This window comes from Cetorhinus maximus, chromosome 10 (assembly GCF_964194155.1).
Source record: "Cetorhinus maximus chromosome 10, sCetMax3.hap1.1, whole genome shotgun sequence".
Lineage (NCBI taxonomy): Eukaryota > Metazoa > Chordata > Chondrichthyes > Lamniformes > Cetorhinidae > Cetorhinus > Cetorhinus maximus.
The window spans coordinates 90,832,848-90,852,646 of NC_135888.1; the positions used below are offsets into that span (position 1 = coordinate 90,832,848).

At 39.3% G+C, this 19,799-nt stretch overlaps 2 protein-coding genes across 4 annotated transcripts in view; both read right to left on the reverse strand.

Annotated features, from left to right (window-relative positions):
* pdlim7 (PDZ and LIM domain 7) overlaps window positions 1–19,799 on the reverse strand; it is a 143,675-nt gene that overhangs the window by 42,466 nt on the left and 81,410 nt on the right. The gene's annotated exons all lie outside the window — the stretch shown is intronic.
* LOC144686101 (PDZ and LIM domain protein 7-like) lies at window positions 1,161–19,012 on the reverse strand. The gene is made up of 6 exons (XM_078551250.1): window positions 19,001–19,012; window positions 17,514–17,530; window positions 9,539–9,622; window positions 6,480–6,631; window positions 5,398–5,434; window positions 1,161–2,686 (listed from the first exon to the last, which is right to left on the reverse strand). The coding sequence occupies exons 1-6, from the start codon at window positions 19,010–19,012 to the stop codon at window positions 2,590–2,592; spliced, it is 399 nt and encodes a 132-aa protein (XP_078407376.1). The 3' UTR covers window positions 1,161–2,589.

The following is a 19,799-nucleotide window of genomic DNA, read 5'->3' on the forward strand; positions in this document are numbered from 1 at the left end:
ACCGTTAGGTTGGAAGGGCAGCGAAAATTTAAGTTAATTGATTATTTAATGGCCTTAACATGCCGACCGAGTTATCATGCGACTGCGCGTTGACATCGGCATGCTCGGCCCAATGTCAACGCGCGTCATTTCACACTCAAGCGGGTTGGGGGCCTACCCAATGAGCGAAAATTTCTGCCCATAGTTTTGGGAAATGTTGGACTGTAGCTTTAAGGTTAATCCTGTGATGTAAGGTCACATGTTCTGTGTAAACCAATGTGTAAGCAGCATGGGGAACCTCCAGAGAGGGGGAGTACTTCTTAGTTATAGGCCAGAATTTTTAGCTCAGCCCGACCTGACCGAGCATGAAATGACGTTTGATGGTGTTGGCTGAGCGTGCCAGTGTGGGATAGTTCGGTCAGCAGGCACGTGCCAGAGCCAGCAGCGTGCCCGCCGACAATTAAAGGCCTATTAAGGCCATTGAGTTATCAATTTACTTTAATTTTTCACTGCCCATTCATCCCATGGGCAGGATGAGGTTTCCAAAAGCAAATAAAAATAAAACCTTTATTTTTTAATTAAAAACATGCCCCTCCTCATGTGACAGAGTTTCATGAGGGGACATGTTTCATTACATTTTTCTGCTCTTTATTATTTTTTGTGTCTTCTTCATCTCCCTGAGGCAGCTCCGTGCCTCAGAGAGAATATTCAGTGCTCTCTTGTGAGCTTGCGCGAAGTTCGCGCTAGGCCTGCCCGCACTCCCCGCGTACACCTCCCCACACACACCCCCACCCCGCACAGGCAGTGCTCAGTGCTACCACTCGTGTATCAAGCTGAGCGGGCCTTATTTGTCCCGTCAGCGTGAAATCGCTGTGTGCTGCTGATCGCTTCCAGACTGACCATGCCCTCCCCCACTGTTCCCATATGCCAAGGACAAAATTCTGCCCATGAGAGTTTGATGGGCGTGCGTAGTTGCCACTGCTGTCTTTGTGAATAAAACCAAATGTTTACACTAAGCAAAGTTGCCTGAAGATCAACTCTTATAACAGTACTGCATCTTGGGATGTTTTACTATGTTAAGGGTGCTGTATAAATGCAAGTTGTTTCTTGTCAGTTTAAGTACATTGAAAAAAATTAAAACAACCATGTGTTATATGAAAAACACAAGACATAGTCACTGGTCTATACTAATCATTTTATTTTTCACTTAAAACATTTGATAGATCTAAGAATCTTCAATAAGTATTTGCTTAGCTTGCAAACTTCATTTGAACTATTATTCAGTCCAAAAATATTGTTATGCACAAGCATAGACAGTCGACTATGGGGGAATCTAGCCTTTATGCTGTAGACACAATAGCTGCAAACTGCAGACAAATGTGATCAAAGGTCCAGGAATACATTATGTACGGCTAGGTAGAATTTGACTGCAACTCTGTGGATAATTAAATTGCAGATTCGAATGCTGCTACATTTGTTATCACTGAGGACCGCAATGCTTGATCAAGAGAAAGCTGAAACATCTAATGTTGAAGTGTTTATCATTTTGATATTTAATTTCCTTGTTTGAAAAGGTTCTACTTATCTCTAAGTAACAGTTAAAAAGTATCCAAATAATTCAATGTGGTTAACCATAAAATGCTTACTGTGTCACCCTGCATTAAAAAAATCAGTTTGTCCAATGGAGTAGATGTTGAATTCCGTCTCAACCGTAGTCATTTCCAAATAGCAAAAAAAGGCCTGACCTTTGGAGCAGGATTATCCAACATTAATGACTTGTATTATTCTGGTTATCATCAAACATGTGCTTGTGTGGTTAACATATTCAATTTTTTTCCCCCACTAGAAATATAGCAATTAAATATGCAGCCTTTGCCCTCCAAACTCTTACAATTCACCTCTACTTTTACAAGAACTGCATATCAAATTTCAAAAATATATCTTTTAGTTGGTCTAAATTATATGGAAATCAATATGGAGAATCACTTAATTCAAGAGCTTTTATTAAAATATTTTCTCAAAACAAACCCGTATATATAAATTTGTATACAGTGCATTTACGTTATGTTACAAACATATGCAACAGCTTCCCGGTCCCCAGTTCTACAATCATAAACTTACAGTCAGTGTGAAGCTCCAATGATGATTTATGTTCCCACAACTCAGGACCAACCATTACAAATTCTCTAGTCAGGCTTTAGGTAAATTTAACCAGATTGATTTGATTTCTGCGCTCCTGCATCTAAACCATACATTTGCAACAAAAAAAAATGTATGCATTCCTCAACTGTAGCTTACTGAGTTCCAGTAATAGTTGATCAACTCAAATCATGCTCAACTGTTTCAATTGTTATGTATATTCTGTTTTGTACTAACTGAACTTTGAACTAAAACCATGCTGATTAACAAATTGACAATTCAAAAACAATCCAGTCTTCTATATTTTATGTATGGCAGATATTGCAACTGTGTATTACACATGGTTGAAACTTTATGGGACAGCAAAAGAAAGCTCAGAACTTAAGCAAGATGAGAAGTTCAGTACAGAAACAATATCTAGATATAAAGAATTCAAGAGATAAACTGTTCACAATTGTACTCTACTGCAGTTCAAGGTTTTATATTAAGGGTGTGAGCAGATCTTTCATGATGCCAATCACGCAATCTCGTATAGCGTGGGCTCTGCAGCTCGGTGATAAACTTTTCTCTGTGGAGGATAAGAAAGGAAGGTGAGAAGATAAGAAAGAAGAGTAAAATAGCAGGTTTAGAAAGTTAAAAGCGTCAATATTTTCCAATATTAAATCGCGCAATAAAATCACAGATACCAGACTTCTAGGAATAAACTTAGGCTTTATTTGATGCAAGTTTACTTCTGTACCACTGAAGAGACCAAAGTAACTTATGGGGCAGTATTTTCCTGCGGGGGGCGGGGTCCACTTGCCGACGTGTGAAATGATGTGCGGTGACGTCGGGCAGACGCCCCGACGTCATTCTGATATTCAGTTTGGCGGGCACACAGCCGAGTTGGCTGCGCGCCCACCGAACTGTCAAAGGCCTAGTAAGGCCTGTTTAAAATTAATTAACTGAGCTGCCCGTCCAACCTTAAGGTTGGCAGGCAAAGAAGAGCCCAGGCGGCCTTTGCATTTTTCATGAAACCTCATCCACGGGCGAGATGAGGTTTCAGGAAGGGTTTATTATTTAAATAAAAATTTTTAAAACAAATAATGGACATATCCCAGCTCATGTGACAGTTTCACATGAGGGGACATGTCCTTAAATTTTTTACCCACCTTTATTCAAATTTCCATAACTTTAAACAAATCTCTGAGGCACCTCCATGACTCAGGGAGATCTCTGCGCTCTTTCGCGTATATGCGCGAAAGAGTGCAGGGAACCACTCAGTGAACCCCCACCCTGCCCGCACAGGGAGCGCTCAGCGCTTCCGGGCGCGCATCATGATGGGCGGGCCTTAATTGGCCCGCCCATGTAAAATGGCAGCACGGGCCGATCGGGGGCGCCGATCAGGTTTGCGCCCGCCCCCGCCCAACCCTCCCTCCCCTCAACGGAGGCAAATTTCTAGCCATGAAGTTTCTCAGTCAGAATAGAAAAATTCACTTGATATAACTTCAAAATAACATTTAGTGTAGCTTTGGTGAGGAAAGTATGGTTTCTACCTTCAGCACTGAGAATGAACCTGAATCCAAACATCACGTGTAGGCACATACCTGGAGCACATTTAAAGATTTAGAGAACTTACCTGTGTCGGGTGGGCTGGGCGGGAGTGGGCGCAGGGCCCAGCGTGATACGCACTCAGTAGCGCTCACCATTACCTGTGTGGGCGGGGGGAGGAGGGAGAGTCGTGGCTGCCTCAGGGAGATTATTTATAACTAAATTTTTTAAGTAACTTAAAGCGCAAGTTTATTTAAACATGTCCCCTCATGTGACAGTGTCACATGAGCTGGGACATGTTTTTATATTTAGGAAGATGTTATCATTTAATTAATAAAAGCTTTAGAGGCCCTCATCCCACTCGTTGCAACGTTGGGCAGCGTTGCAAACAACTTTAATTGGTTTTTTAATGGCCTTAATAGGCCGTTGACAATTCAGCAGGTGTGCAGCCGCCTCCGGCGCGCACCCGCCAAACAAAAGGTCTAAATGACGCGCGATGCCGTCGGGACACAAGCCCGACGTCATCTCACGTCATTTTGCACGTCGGCATGTCAGGCTCATCCCCACACGCCGACAGCAATATTCAAGCTATAGTGTCATTATGGCAACAGGAGGCGGTGGTAATTCGGCCCATCAAGCCCATGCCAGCCACAAGGGTTACAATGATTAATTCAGTGAAAAACAGTTTACTCCCTGGGATATTTTTAATGGCATATTATACACTCTGCCTTATTTTCTTTTCCAGTGAAGTCAATGAAAGAGGAAAAAGGGCAGCCAATGAGATCATTTTATGCCTCAGCCAAATTTGAAAATTCCAGTGTTATTTTTGCTCTCCTCCTGCTGGATTTCATTCAATAAGCTTTTCTAGTCTTCAAATAAATAATTTGTTAATGCTTCCCTTAGCTTTACAAAATAATACATTTATTAAAAAAGGGAAACAAACGCATCCTTCAATTAGGAACAATAATCAAATGGAGGAAGGGATCAGAAATTTCTGTTTGCTATTTGTTGCAAATTTGTAGAAGTATTTATCAAGAATGAGTTGGAAATTTTGCCACAAGGATGGAAGAGAGAACACTTTCTTTATCAGCACTTTGAGTATTGAAGTAGCTTTTCAAACTCTAAATTGCTACAAACTTCTTAAGCAGGTATATAATCACTGTGGTACCTATAGTAGTTACAATAACTAGTAGACATAAATTACAATACATCACCAGTCAATTATACGTATCAATGGCCAAGCGGGGAGGGAGGTAAGACTATATATCGTCTGGGTGGAACGAGGTTAGACAGCAGGGGATAATTGGAACTGGTATGCAGATATAACTTAGCATCTATTTTAAAGTTAACACATTTTGTCCTCATGTTTTAGATTTATATTTATATTTAAAATGGTAACTACTGATGTAAACTTGTCACAGTGTAATTATATCCTCCTTCCAGTCATGGCTCCACAGTGCTTCCACTGGATAGGAGGGTGTAATTATGACGTGACAATCTTACATAGATAGTTCTCATTGTAAACACAAAAATAGAAATTTATAATGGGATAAGTTAACAGGAAGTATGTACAAATGCAGGATTAATATATGAAATGTTATATAGAAAAATATAATGGGTTCAACTGCTGATAATATATCACCCACAAAGCGTCATAAAATTAGTTTTCAACCAAACCTAATGTTTAACTGAATAGCTTATTTTATTCATTCACTGTCAGCAAGGTTGGCCATCACTCTTTTCTCTTACCTTGCCCTTTTAACAACTTCATCATCTGGATCTCGCACTGAAATTAATCGGAAAGAATAAGGGATGCTCAATTAATAGCATGTGCCATTTGAAAATCAAAAAAACACACTAAAAAAGTTTTGTTTTTTGATTTTTACCTCTAACTTGTTATAGATATTTCATGCTCGCTGATTTTTCCAAATACATGCTGTTTTATATATGAAAAAATGTCTGTATCCTCAATGGATATAATCCTAAATGGGGACATAGTGATAATGTCGCTGTATTAGTAATCCAGGGGTCCAGGCTAATACTCTGAGGACCCGGGTCCAAATCCCACATTTCAGCTGGTGGAATTCAAATTCAATTTGAAAGCTAGTCTCATAATTGAAAGTATGAAGCTATCAATTGTTGTAAAAAATCGTCTAGTTCACTCATGTCCTTTAGGGAAGGGAACCTGATCTGGCCTAAGTGTGACTCCAGACCCACAGCAATGTGGTTGGCTCTTAACTGTCCTCTGAAATGGCCTAGCAAACCACTCAGTTCAAGAGCAATTAGGGATGGGCAACAAATGCTGGCTTTGCCAGCGACATCCTCTTCTCATGTTTTTTTTTTAATATATAAGTAATGCAACCTGTTTATTTCAGTTCCATGAAAGTCAGCTAAGGTTATCTCATGCAATTGAGAAGCAAAGAGCTTACACCAGAGCACAAGTCAAATTTGTAGATCATGAAACCTAGATGATGGTGTAAATTATGCATTGCTTATTGCAAACATCTGCATTCAATACTTGCACGCTCCACAGTGAAAACTGATTTCTGAATTAAAGGAAACCACAGTATTCCACTTCACCATCACTATCAATAGAAGAAGCTTCAGCCATCCTGTCCATACTTTCAAATCCCCCCCAAACCCATCCGTTCAACTCTCTCTTCACAAGATACAGTAGATACAGATACAGCAACTGCACAAATGTGGATGCTAACCATTATGTTCTTCAGAGAGACAAGGGAAGTTTTGTATTATTGATTTTTTTAAAAAACTGTCCGTTTGACATGCATGTTTGTTATGTCATCGTGTGTTAACGGTGACAATGCACTTACTAAAATCTGTGCCTGTCAGTTGAGCAAGGATACGGAAAGAGCGGGACTGGGTTGTTCCTGTTTTTGGCTGCCAATCCTCAGTGTCCTCGATCAGTCGCTTCTTACTGGCATCATTGGGGATGATAACACGTTGATCAGTCTTGACAGAATGCCTATATTACGTGTTTGTTGGGTGTTGAAAGAAATGAGAGAGAAGAAAAGAGAGAGGGACAGGGAGAGAGAGAGAGAGAGAGAGAGAGAGAGCAGAAGAACTTACATTTTTATAGTACATTTTATGATCTCAGGACATCCCAATGTACTTCATGGCTAATACAACACTTCGGATGTGAGTCACTGCTATGATATAGGGAAAAGTTCCAGCCATTTTCACCTAGCTTGGTCCCGTGAACAGCAATGAGATCATGATGAGATTAAGTTGCTTTTAGTGATGCTGGCTGGGGTTTAAATGTTGACTAGAAGATCAGAGGAATTCATTCCCTGCTCTTCTTCGAAAAACCTCATGGGATCTTATACATTCACCTGAGAGAGCAGCTGGGGCTGTTTATAACAACTGATTTGAAAGACAGCACCGCCAACAGTATCAGCCTAGATTATGTATTCAAATCTCAGGAGTGGGGCTTGAATTCAGAACCTTTTGCTTCAGAGGCAAAAATGCTATCACTGACCCAAAGCTGACATTTAAAACCTCTTAAAAAAAAAATCCAGTAAGTACTCTAACTGCAACTACTGCCAAAGGCAGAAAGGCTACATTCATATGTACCATATAGGAGATATGAAATTGTACAGTGTACTTTAATGTTACAGAATGGTTCTTTCAAAAAAAAATTATCACTAACCATCTTGTCATTACTGTAGAAAAGTAAATAAGACAGATATCAAAGGGTTTCAGAGGCATGCAAAATTTTCTATTTATAAGGTGTTCCAAAAAACATGGGCATCATCAGTAAACTATTCCAGAATAAAATGACACAGCAGCCAACTAGAAGCCAGGTGACAATAACCAAAATTTCTACACACAAGCTCTATGATGCATTTTGGGTTTAGTGCTGCTACAGTTAGTCTAAAGCATTTGCCCTTTCTATCGCTCATTTTCACAAACTCATTTCTTCTAATATTGATATTTCTCCTGTTAAACTTGGTATTTAATTTCAAAGTTTAAAACTGGAAAAATAATCTTTTACATTGAGCATGTTTGGTAGAAAAGAGAAGTCGAGCCATTAGAACTCAATATTCCAATACATTGGAATTAGGAGAAATTAGAATATACGAAAGAAAGAGACTACCAATCTAGCTAGCAGCTTTTGTGAGGAATCGAGACTGTACTGGAATATCATGCTGCATCTTCCAGGTCTCATCAGAATAGTCATATACAAAAATGGACTCCACCAACAGGTCACATCATTTAGAAGTTTATCAAATTTTCAACAGTTACTTTGACCATGTAACATTCCGGATTTTTTTCTCAAAGTGAAAGGATGCAAATAACACCACCAACATTTCAATTGAGTAATTTTATAAACAGAGTTACACAATGTTGCATCAGCATCATCTGCTACTTAATCTCACCCCACCAAATAGGTGCAGAAGAATCAAAATTGCCAAGGCTACATTCATTGCTGCTGATGGCTCAATACATAAATATATCACCACTGGTGCACCATAGAGTCATGCAGACCAGGAGGTAATTTATAACAAAAGGCATCCTTTTAGCTGGGGGTTTATTTCTCTGAACACCAAAATCAAATTAGGTCATATTTTTGTGCAGTTTATTATGCATTCAGAACGCACATTAAACTTACAAATTTTTTATAGTTTTATGCATGTCAACTCTAGATTATGAATACATACTGGAAGTTTTCCTGCCCCCACAGCCCCCAACCCCACCCCAAACCCCCAGGTTGTCACAGAACAAGACTGTTGTGACCTATGGTAAATTTACAATTGAACACTACTTGCACAAGAGAGAAAACATGGGCAGGATTTTCAGCTCCTCGTGCGGGCACAGCGGGCAGGCCCGGGAGCAGTGAGGAAACAATCCGCCGCCCAAGATTGCACCCCCGCAACCCCCCCCCCCCCCACCCCGATCACAATTTCACGCTGGCTGGCAAATTAACGGCCAGCCAGTGAAAAATGCCGCTGAAAGGCTCAGCGCTGCCGGGATGGGGGCAGGAAGAAGGGCGGGCGCTGAGGTCAGCACGGGCGAGGGGGAGCCACAATGAAAGTTCCCTGAAGACAGAGAGCTGAAGAATTTTAAAATCAAAAATGAAGGTTTTGAGAATCTGAAAAAAAAATGTCCCCACTTAGGACTCACTCACATGAACATAATAAAAATGTCAAAACATTTGGTTTTAAATTAATGTAAAGGCTGGCTAGCCGATTCGCCCCCCTCCCCCCCACTAACCGTAAGGTTAAACAGGCAGCAAAAAAAATCTCCTTTAATTAATACTTTAATGGCCTTAATAGGCTTTTTAATTGTCGGCGGGCGCACTGCTGACTTGTGTGCGCGCACCCAACTGAAATATCGCATGAGTGCGTGATGACATCGGGATGCTCGCTCAACATCAGCTATTTTATGCCCGATCGGGTTGGGCACGCGCCCGCCCACGGGGCATAAAATTCTACCCATGGGAAAATAAGGAAACAAAAATATGAGGCTAAAAAAAATAAAATGAACAGGCCAACCTGGGTTTTCTGTAGTCAAATCTGTGTTGATTCAAATTATAGAACTGCACAAAAGCACAAACTGCTTAAAAATTAAAAAAAAAATTATTCATTCAAGTTATTGGTGAAGTAGAACCTGGCTATTTGGATTTTCCAGTCCAAAAAATTCAACTTCTGCCATTGGAAAGGAAAGTCAAGTTTATCCAAGTTTAAACTATGCTAAGATTGCGACAAAAATTCTAAAACGGAAACATGCCAAAATTAAGAAATGCTGAGTTACCCAATAGTTATGCTTTACTTTCTAATAAATCCTCCCCATCCACATTCCACACAAAGGCAGGAGGTTTAAAGCCAGCCATGTTCAGGACTTTCACAGGTTTCATGCTTGCTTTGCTTACCTATAGTCACCAAGATCATAAAGCATTTCTTCATCTCGAAGAACATGAAACTTGGGACGATGCTCAGATTTATCCTCATTTTCACTGCGAGCGTATTACAATACAAAAATCAAGGTTAGAATAAATTACAAGACATGTAAAGCCATAGCAAACAAGCAATGGGGAAAAGAGATTCACAGAAAGCGAAGTAAACATAGGAAGTGATTAAAAAAGATCCATAGATTTCTATTATTGGGAACAGCTAAGTGTTTTGTGATGAAAACTGAGAACAAAACTGTTCACTAAAATTGTCAGCAACTGTACTAACACAATACGCACAAGTTAAATGCCAATTTTCAAGTAGAGTTGGGAAATTAGATTTTTAACTTATGAATGTATGGAAAGGTATCGAGCAGTCTCAACAAAATATATTACTTGTAAACATTAATTTTAAACACACATAAACACACCCATTTTATGTATCTCTATCTATAAAACAAAAGACTTCACAGGCAACCAGGCTAAAGACGTACCTTGAAGTCCTGCAAGGTATTATATTTATGTATGGAAACAGAGGTCACAGGTGTCAAAATGATGTGTAACCTTTGTTCATTGTTGCTTTTTAAAAGAATGATATTAATTCTAAATTATTTTAAATGGTTACATTTCACGCTGCAGCAGATAATGCAGCCAGTGCATTATGAATTAATCTCTGCAGCTAACAAAGTTAGAATTTTCAGAGCTGGCTGTTCCAGATATTCTAGAAACTTAAGTTTGCTTGAAAATAGCCAAATACAACTACTAATTATCAAACAGTCAATGCACATTAAGATCAATAAGGGCAGAATTTTCCCCCCTTTTGGGGGGGGGGGGGGGGGGGGATGTTTAAGAGCCGGTGTGCAGAGGCGCGCCTCCGATCGGCGCACCCAACTGGGGGCGCACCACCATTTTACGTGGGCGGGCCAATTACAGCCCACCCAGCGTGACATCCACACAGAAGTGCTATGCCCTCCCTAAGTGCTGCCTCAGGGAGGTCGGCTGTACAGTAAAAAATCTGAAAATTGGGGGGAAAAAAAAATCCCTGACATGTCCCCTCATGTGACACTGTCATATGAGTTGGGACATGTCCATCACTTTTAAATACACTTCAATTACATTTTTTAAAACCTACATGAAACCTCATCCCGCCCGTGGATGAGGTTTCATGCTTTTTCTAATGCCCGCCACGGCTCCCAGCCTGCCCGCCAACCTTAAGGTTGGACAGGTAGGTCCATTAATTACTTTAATGACTCTGTCGGGAGTTCCACGCAACGTCTTCCTGCGTCATTTTATGCATCGGCGAATGGGCCCCGCACCCCGCTCGCCGACCGGGAAGTCCTGGCCTAAGTATTTGTACAGCTCCTTTAATATAGAAGGCATCCAAACAGCAAAGGAGACAAAAATAGGCAGAGTATTAATAGAGGTAGGCTGGAAAGTGGCCAAAGACATGGATCAAAAGCTTAGTGTTTTGAAAGAATGAAGATATAACAAAATGGCAGTTTAGGGAAAATATTCCAAAAAATGGAGGTCAAAAAAAATTCTCCCACTGAAGATGGACCCAGGGAAAGGAGAAAAGAAATGGAGGAGGGGAAGGGTGAAAATATAAAAGAGGTCATATAACGTCACATTAGGATGGAGGAGGTTTTAAGGATTGAGATGGTAGAAAGGTCTTAAATAAGGACTTTGACACCACAAAGTCAAATGGGGGTCATGCGTTTAAGCATGATAGCCAAATTGAAGTTAATGAGATAAAATGTGGCAACAGACATTTGGGCAAACTGAAGCTCAGAACAATGTCAAACGTATTGAAGCTGTTGAGCTGGGAAGTAGAAGGTATAAATGACTATTTCAGTGCCAAGGAAGTGAGGTAAAAGTAGATGTGATAAAATCTTGTGGAAATGGATATAGACACCTTGATAATATTTAAGGTTAAATTCAGCTTATTATCAAACTGAATCTTTATATAGATATAAAAACAAAAAACTGCGGATGCTGGAAATCCAAAACAAAAAATAAAAAATACCTGGAAAAACTCATGAGGACTCAAAACGTTGACTGTACTCTTCTCCGCCGAGGCTGCCAGACCTGCTGAGTTTTTCCAGGTATTTTTTATTTTTTGTTTTGAATCTTCATATAGATGGGTTCCATCTGAGTAAGAAACTGAGGAGACAAAAGAACCACGGGGTCGGATGCAGGGCTTTGGTGGGAGATAACAGGATGGTTCAGTTTTGCCACAGGTAGCTTTGCCCCTGTCAGAAATTAATTGAAGAAAACTCCAATCATTCATGATGGTATTGAACAAGCAACCAGACAACACAGTGGTGGTTGTAGACTTGAGATTGGTAGCGAAGATGCAAAGTTTAATAATGTTGGCTGAAATAAGACCTATGAATTATATTGCTGAGGATAAGAGCATGTAGACAAGGAATAGGGGGAGGCCAAGTTGAAGTCTTTGGGCTTTCCTGAAGTAATCATGAATGTGGGAGGAGAAGCTGTTGAAGCAGATAAGCTCAGAATGTGATAAATAGAAATGGAGCCATATATGGGCTATGTCACAGACGAGGCCCATGATGTAAAGATGAATGAGTTTGGAATGGTTGACTGCTGAATATTGTAGAGAAGTCAAAGAAATACAACTTCTAAAAAAATATTTGCTCATGGGATTTGAGCATCACTGCCCAGTAAATGTTGTACATCCCTCGTTGCCCTCTAGAAGGCGGTGGTGGTGAACTGCCTTCTTGAACTGCTACAGTGCAATGCGATGCAGATAGTCCCACAGTGCTTTTGGGGCTGGGTCGGGGGAGGGGAAAGGATTCCAGGTTTTTGATCCAGTAACTGATAAGTTATATTCAAAATTCAAAATTCTTAATATGTATGAACACATCATAACCCCAAAGCTAGGGCAAAGCCCAGAACAGAATAAGCTCAATATTGGTATTCATTTGAGACTGGCTAATTTAAATAAAGCCTCTGTTAGACTGAAGTTACTTTAAATTTTCTAGAAATGCATAGAAGGCTGCAAAGATTTTCAAATGTGTCATGACAGGCCTATTGTAATGTAGAGGTTTTCATGACACTAGGGATGGTGTTCAAACTATATGCGATACAAGAACATTCATTATTCCACAGCTTCCATTGCCACAAGGTGTATCAATTTATTTATCTGCAGTGCTTTTAAGATGAAACATTGAAGGTCAGAAAGTAGTAACAGTACTTTCCTCTTTATACTACACTACAAATTTACTTTCTACAGAAATTACCCTGCACTCTATGTGGACAAATTTTCAGGAACCATAGTTGGATATACCACAGTAGAAAAATTCTTAATTTATAATACATGAAGAAAAGTGTGATTTTTTTTTGTCCAAAGCATTGTGCTGTATGCACTGCTCACCAATAGGACTAACCTAAAGGAAGCTAAATTTGTGCCAGTTCTTAAAAAGGACACATATATTTAGCTATATTTATAGTACTTTCCAGGGAATTAAAAAAATCTATTTTATGGTATACTTTCCTTCAGGGAAATCCTTGTCATAAGTTTGTAATGTTTATTTGTTCCTAAAATAACAATATCGTTCGCTACATCACTAAATGCTCAACTGTAATTTAATAAAAGAGCTGGAAGAAAGAGAGAGAGCACAAAATATGTACAGTCTCATGGAGCCTAGGAAGTGATAAGGCAGTCAACTATAATTAAGGATAACAGTTGGTTCTGAAGCACCTCAAACATAATATTTCATGGTTAAAGTGGTCCAAGATGAAAGGAGGCATACCAAGGAGACTGGCAGAGACCAGGGCCAGACCGTTCACACCTACCATTATGCCAACCACATTTGTGGCTCCATTATGCCGACCTGACAATAGTGTTAGAGTAACAGGCTTTCAGTCAGCAGAGAACCAGTTGCAGTGCTGTGCCACCTGCTCCAAGGAAACAGGCAAAACCTTTAATTTTAAGAATGAATGTGGGCCATGTCTTTCTTTCTCTGCCATCTATCAAGGTAAGATATGGATCAAATGCAGTGTCAAGCAAAAGCCACATGCATACGAAACAAATGGCTGAAGCATCAGTTAGTACTTTTAGCTCATAAACCAAACAGCAGCAACATCCAAATGTCTCACTGACAAAATTATGCTGCAATCTCCAAACTGAAGGGGTCATTAACAGCAGCTAGCAAGGCATCAGTTACCTGCTCCTCATCTGTGCACTAGTGACTGCTGCCAACTCTAGCTCAGTATTTACACCCTTACAGTGTATTGTTCTGTTAATGCTTATATACATTGGTTTACATCATAGGAAAAGTGAGATTTGCCTTGTTCTGGATTACTGACAGTAATATCAAGCTGCTTTTTCTGCCTTTCAATGATGAGAAAGGAAATAATATAGGCTCCTAAATACACATTCCGGTGAAGCCAAGATGCTAAGTGTTTGTGTGGTCGCCTAAATGATTATGTGGAAGAAAATGAGATAGAAAAACCAGACACAAAAGCTGTAAATGTGAGTCCTGAAGCTTCACCCTCAAATACAAGGTTCTCCAGAATGACCTCCTTAAAAGGGAAGCTAGGGCTTCCAATTTGAGCCCTTTATTAGTTTATGTATTTGTCCTTGTGTTTGCTATGCAAGCAGAGAAGTACAGGAGCTGTGAGGAGACTTGATGAAAACACAGCTGAAGAAATGCATTGTCATGATAAGGGAAAAAAAGCCCAGAGAATAGGGACAAGACAGCTGAAGGCTCTACCAACAATGATGAAGTAAAGGAGGACAGAAAATACACAAAAGGCAAGAGAGTCCAAGGGAGTCAAAGGGCCAGAAAGCATGGGAGGGGATGCAAAGCTGCAGAAAGCTGTAAAAGTAGCGTAGAGTTGGGCAAGGTTAGGGCAAAGTTTTCAATTGTATTGAAAAACAAAAAACCAATCTGGGTTAGGAAAGCTGGGCAAGCATTTTTTGGATGAGTAGGAATTGATGGAAGGTGCTGATTAGGAAGCTAACAAGGTTATTGAAAAAATAGTTTAAAGCTGATGCAGACAGTTTTGGTGGCAGGAGTCAAATAGGGTTAAAGTGGGATGTTTCAAAAAAGGTGTAAATAAAAAGTGACTTGATGAAGAAGAGTACGTAGAGTTTGAAGTTCAGCTCTGGATTGAGCAAAATGCCAGTAATACTCCGTTTGTTAACTCAGGCTGAACCAATCAGTAAGCAAGGATGAGTTGTATGTTGAGAGTCAAAAATTATGGCTTTAATCATCCATTCCCTAACTGGAGAAAACTTGGCTCATCTGCAACTTATCAGACACTCGGGTGACAAAAGACAGTTGGTGAAACTGCGAGAAATGGAGGAGAGTTGGAGCCTGTGCTCAACAACTATCACAAAGATATTAGCGTATATAATATTATTGGAAGTTATTTAAAAATGTGTAGTCGGGTTGGTGTCTGCGGGCGTGAGTATGTATGTCTTAATTGGATTAAAGCCAGCTAGTCTGGATGCTTTGATGTATAGTAGTTTTGAGATGTTAAACAGTAAGGTAGAGGGTACATTTGCATATTGTTGAATAAACCAGTCAAAGACTGGGGATGAAATCTTGCACCTAGCTAGGACACACCAAGCAATATGTTTATATTACTATAAAATTGGTACTATGAAAGGGGCTTTACTGTTAGAAGAGGTGGAGTTCAAAGAGCCTGGCAAAACAATGAGAATTTACATTCAAAGGGAAGGCTAGGAATATATAGAAAAGAGCTTTGTGTGTGTAGGTTGGAGGCAAGTAAGAGGCATCTAAGCAGCCTGTAAGCCCTACAACAGTCTGCAAAGGAAACAAATTGAAAGGAACCTTATTTTGAATTCGTAAGATAAAATGTGCTTTGCCTGGTGTCTGTTCAAAGTCTATGGGCAGAATTTTGCTCTTGGCAGGCGGGCTCAGCGGGGGCGGTTGGGAAGCCAACCACCCCCTTGGATCGGGACCGGACCACGATTTCACGCTGGCGGGCCAATTAAAGCCCTCCCAGTGTGAAACACAAGCGGCAGCGCTGAGCGTTGCCAGTGTGGGAGGAGGGCCAGCGGGGCGAGTGTGAACTCCGCGCACGTGCACGAGTGAGCGCTTCATAATCCCCTAGGCACAGAGCTGCCTCAGGGAGATGAAGCGTTGTTAAAAAAAAATAAAGAAAATAAAAATGTAATAAAACATGTCCCCTCATGTGACTCTGTCACATGAGCAGGGACATGTTATTAATTCAATTTTAAAACTTTTATTTTAATTTGCTTCTGGAAACCTCGTACTGCCCGTGGATGAGGTTTCCAAAAAATTGCAAAGGTCACTTGGCCTTTTTGCCTGCCTGCCAACCGTTAGGTTGGGCGGGCAGCGAAAAATTTAAGTTAATTGATTATTTAATGGTCTCAACAGGCCTTTTAATTGACAGCTGGCGTGCTGCCGACTCCGATGCGTGCCCGCTGACCGAACTATCGCGCGACTGCACGTTGACGTCGGCACGCTTGGCCAACGTCAATGTGTGTCATTTCCCACTCGAGCAGGTCGGGCGCATGCCCGTTCTCCAAGTGAAAATTTCTGCCCCATGGGTTATTGTTGCCTTGGTGAAGATTTACCTAGGAGTGATTAATTTGGCGATTTATTTAAAAGTTATTATGGTAGTAGTTTGTAGACATGTGCACATGTTGAATTCCTTGTAAAATTAATAAATGTTTAATTTAATTTATATAAAAAACCTCTGGCGTCTTGGTGGTTTCATTTTTGAATTCAGAGCTGCATCTCAAACATACCAATTGAAAATATAGGTTATGACAGTTGTTTAAAGTTTCCCTCTGGGATTTTAAATAACTCAGCCTTTACCAACTGCTGTGTCACAACACAACATACATATGGAAGCTTATTCCATACCTGTTGATGATGAGCAATGAAACAGCTGCATGGTTGTGAACGGGTTTGACATGGCCCAGCAGAAAATTTGGAAACCATTGACAGACAAAACAGGCAAAGTCTTGGGTTCTCTTTACCATGACAACTTCGATAAATCATGCTATCTCATCCACATTTGTTTCCAGCTTATGTGAGTGTGATCACAACACTGACTCTACTGCCACCTCCTGTCAAGTTAAGATGCCCTGGAGTACCAAATAATTAATCCTTCTTGCAGGCACCTCATGCAGCAATACTTTCTATTTATCAGCCAAACAGGGAGGTTTTATTATTCTGTCCAGTGCCCTGCCTCCATGAGGTATTGCCTTCTATTATTTATTTGCCAGCCACTTCGACCCTTTGCTGCCTCCAGACCCCACTCCCTCCCCAGATACAGCCACACACCACTTTAAAAGTTGCCTTGTTACTTTTAAAAGTTCACGGCACACTTAAATTATCCTCTCTCCTTTGAGGAAATTTCAATACCAGATCCATTCCAAGCAGTCAGCACGCTATGCAAATACAATTAGGGCTAACCTATATCAGGAAATTTAGATTCCGACACACTTTATCATTTGAGTACTGAATTTCATTTAACAGCTTCTTAAGTGATATGCAGTATTTCAATTTGTACTGAAATTTAAAATGTTTCCTTTGGGAACACTGAGCAAACTCTTATGAAAGGCTGTGAATTTGATTAAAAATTTAAAATAGTACAAATACTCTTGGTACAGTACCCAAGGGTTAAACAGAAACAGAGGAAAATATCTTTTTGGATTATAATAAAAGCTTCATCTCTTAAGAAACAATAAATATATGTACTCTGCTACAAAGAAAACCTATGAATTATTATCCTGGTTTATTGCTGGAATAATTTATATTTTGGAGTACAACTGTTAATGGCTTTGAGTCTATCAGTTAAGTAATGGTTACACATATTTTATGCTCATTTCTACATACTGTATAAATAATGATGAGCTACTCAAATCTGTGATCTCTCTGGAATTACAACATGCCACCCATATCAATAAGTGCAAAGAAAGAAATATACTAACTTGATTAGAGTATCCACCTAAAGAAAAAGAAAGGTACAAGATGAGTTAAATATGAATTATAGCCAAAAGATAAAGCTCAAAAATAAAATCAAAAAGAAAATTGCAGTGCAAATTTTAAAAAAAAGTAGCAAAGATCAAGGTACAGATGCAGTCAGAAGAAGGAACTGTGAATTAGAGGAGGAAGACAGTCAAGAGAAATATTCTTAATAACTTTCAGGTTTGCTGAAAGGCTACATTGCCCTTCAGGTTTTCATTTTAGTAGTTCAGTAGATATCTTTTTGCATAGTGGCACATGTGAAAATAGTAGTGTAAAAAGAAAGTACACACTTCCACTCTTTGGGTGATGCAGAAAAAGTCATCAGAACATTGAGTGTCTTCCCTACCCATAAGATGAACAGATGGTACAAAATTCAAAATACTCTGCTATTATAAACATCCTGAAGCACAGCAGACTTGTGATATCACTTGACTAATTAGACAGGTCTGCTGACTACATGTATTAAAAAGTCACATGCAGGTACATCCTGCAATTCCCTCCTTCATACAGATCATGTACCATAATTCATGAGAAAATCGAGTATTTCTTTTCTTCCCTGTTGTTTTACTTCACAATGCAAACAAAATAGAAAATCTCAGTCACCTTATGCTGACAATTTACATTCGTGTTCTACTGGAGTCCCATATGCCAAAACATATGCCAGACAAATAAGAGAACAAAAGAAAGAAAACTGGAAAACAAAATCTTTAATTGTAAGTAGAGTTAGTACATTGAGAGGCACAACACTTTTTTTATTGAAGTTTGCCATACAGACCTTAACTGTTCTTTGGTCAGCCAGTCATGGCAATAACATTACACTCTTAGCATATTCCTACTGTTGCATTAATCCATTTATCGACAATGTGTAGAAGTTAGATTTCAACATGGATAACCCTCCTGTAATTCGTGAATATTTAAAACTGACATAAACATTACCATTCCTGAGACTTAGCCCCATTCATGCTGAATACATTTGAAACACCCAAAATTATAATATGCAAGGCTACAGTATTATCTGCAGATAAATAGAGAGGGACAAGTCATTGGATGAAATTGTTTTTGGTGATACCACAAACTGGACATTAGTGAATTAGCATCCTCTTTGTCTCCTGCCTGGTTTTCTTTTCTATTGACTTTTGTGCTGTTGCTGAAAACAAAATTTCCAAATTAAATTATGTTACCAAATTCTCAAAATTTCTTCATTTAAATTAAAAAGCTCGCAGTTGTATTTTATATTTTGAAGGATGCTTTCTTAAGTACTCAGGGTTAATAAAATCTCACTGGCATAAAATCTCAAAATGTAATTAAATCATCTGTTTCAGTTCTGCAAGATGTGTCTCAGTGAGATTTTGTTGGCTAAATGGTTATTTTTTAAATTGATAAAAATTATAGGCCAGAATTAGAGTTTCAGTGATATGAGAACAATATTCTGCATCAGTAATAGATATACATATTCATACATTTTGACAAACACTACCATCAAGGCTTGCTAACTGGAGGAGTAGATAAGCATTCAAGAGGCCCAATATAGGCCAAGATAAATATATGCCTTTCCAAGTATGGGCCTGTGCGGCGTACACATTACTGCATGCTTGTAGAATATGACCCTGACCAGTAAGCTCATTTATAATTTCTTAAAAAGGAAGTGTCACAACTCGCACGTATATTACTACAACCAATCCACAGCTCCAACACGGTAACCTCATGCCATACTGTTGCACACACTTAATCAACAAGTGACAATCTAAATGAAACTAGGACATGTCAGAAACCCAGAACATCTTGAACTTAATTAAGTACAAAATATAATTTAGAAAACAAGCATCATTCATTTTGTGCAGAAATATTTTAAAGCACTACACATACTTACCCAAGGTAAATAACTTAATCAGATACAAGACTTCTGTATCATTTTGAAATGCAAATGTTACCAGCACAGCTGGTTAATTAAACAATTCCAAAATATTTTGGTGAATGAATGTGAAATAAGGCAAAAGCAAATTGTTTAAGTTACATTCACAAGGCAGTGAACAGTGAAACATTTTGTTCATAAGGTCACAGCTTTTTAAAATGTTTGAAAAGTTGTTTCCTTTGTTTGGGAAACTAGAGTAGTTTGTACAGCCATGCAACATGCAGAAGGCATTTTGATGTAATTTATATTAATACAATGAGTGCAACAAATCAAACTTTTCCGGACACTTTCATAAAGGCAGTGCTCATTTGAGAGAGGAAAATCTTTTGCTAAATCA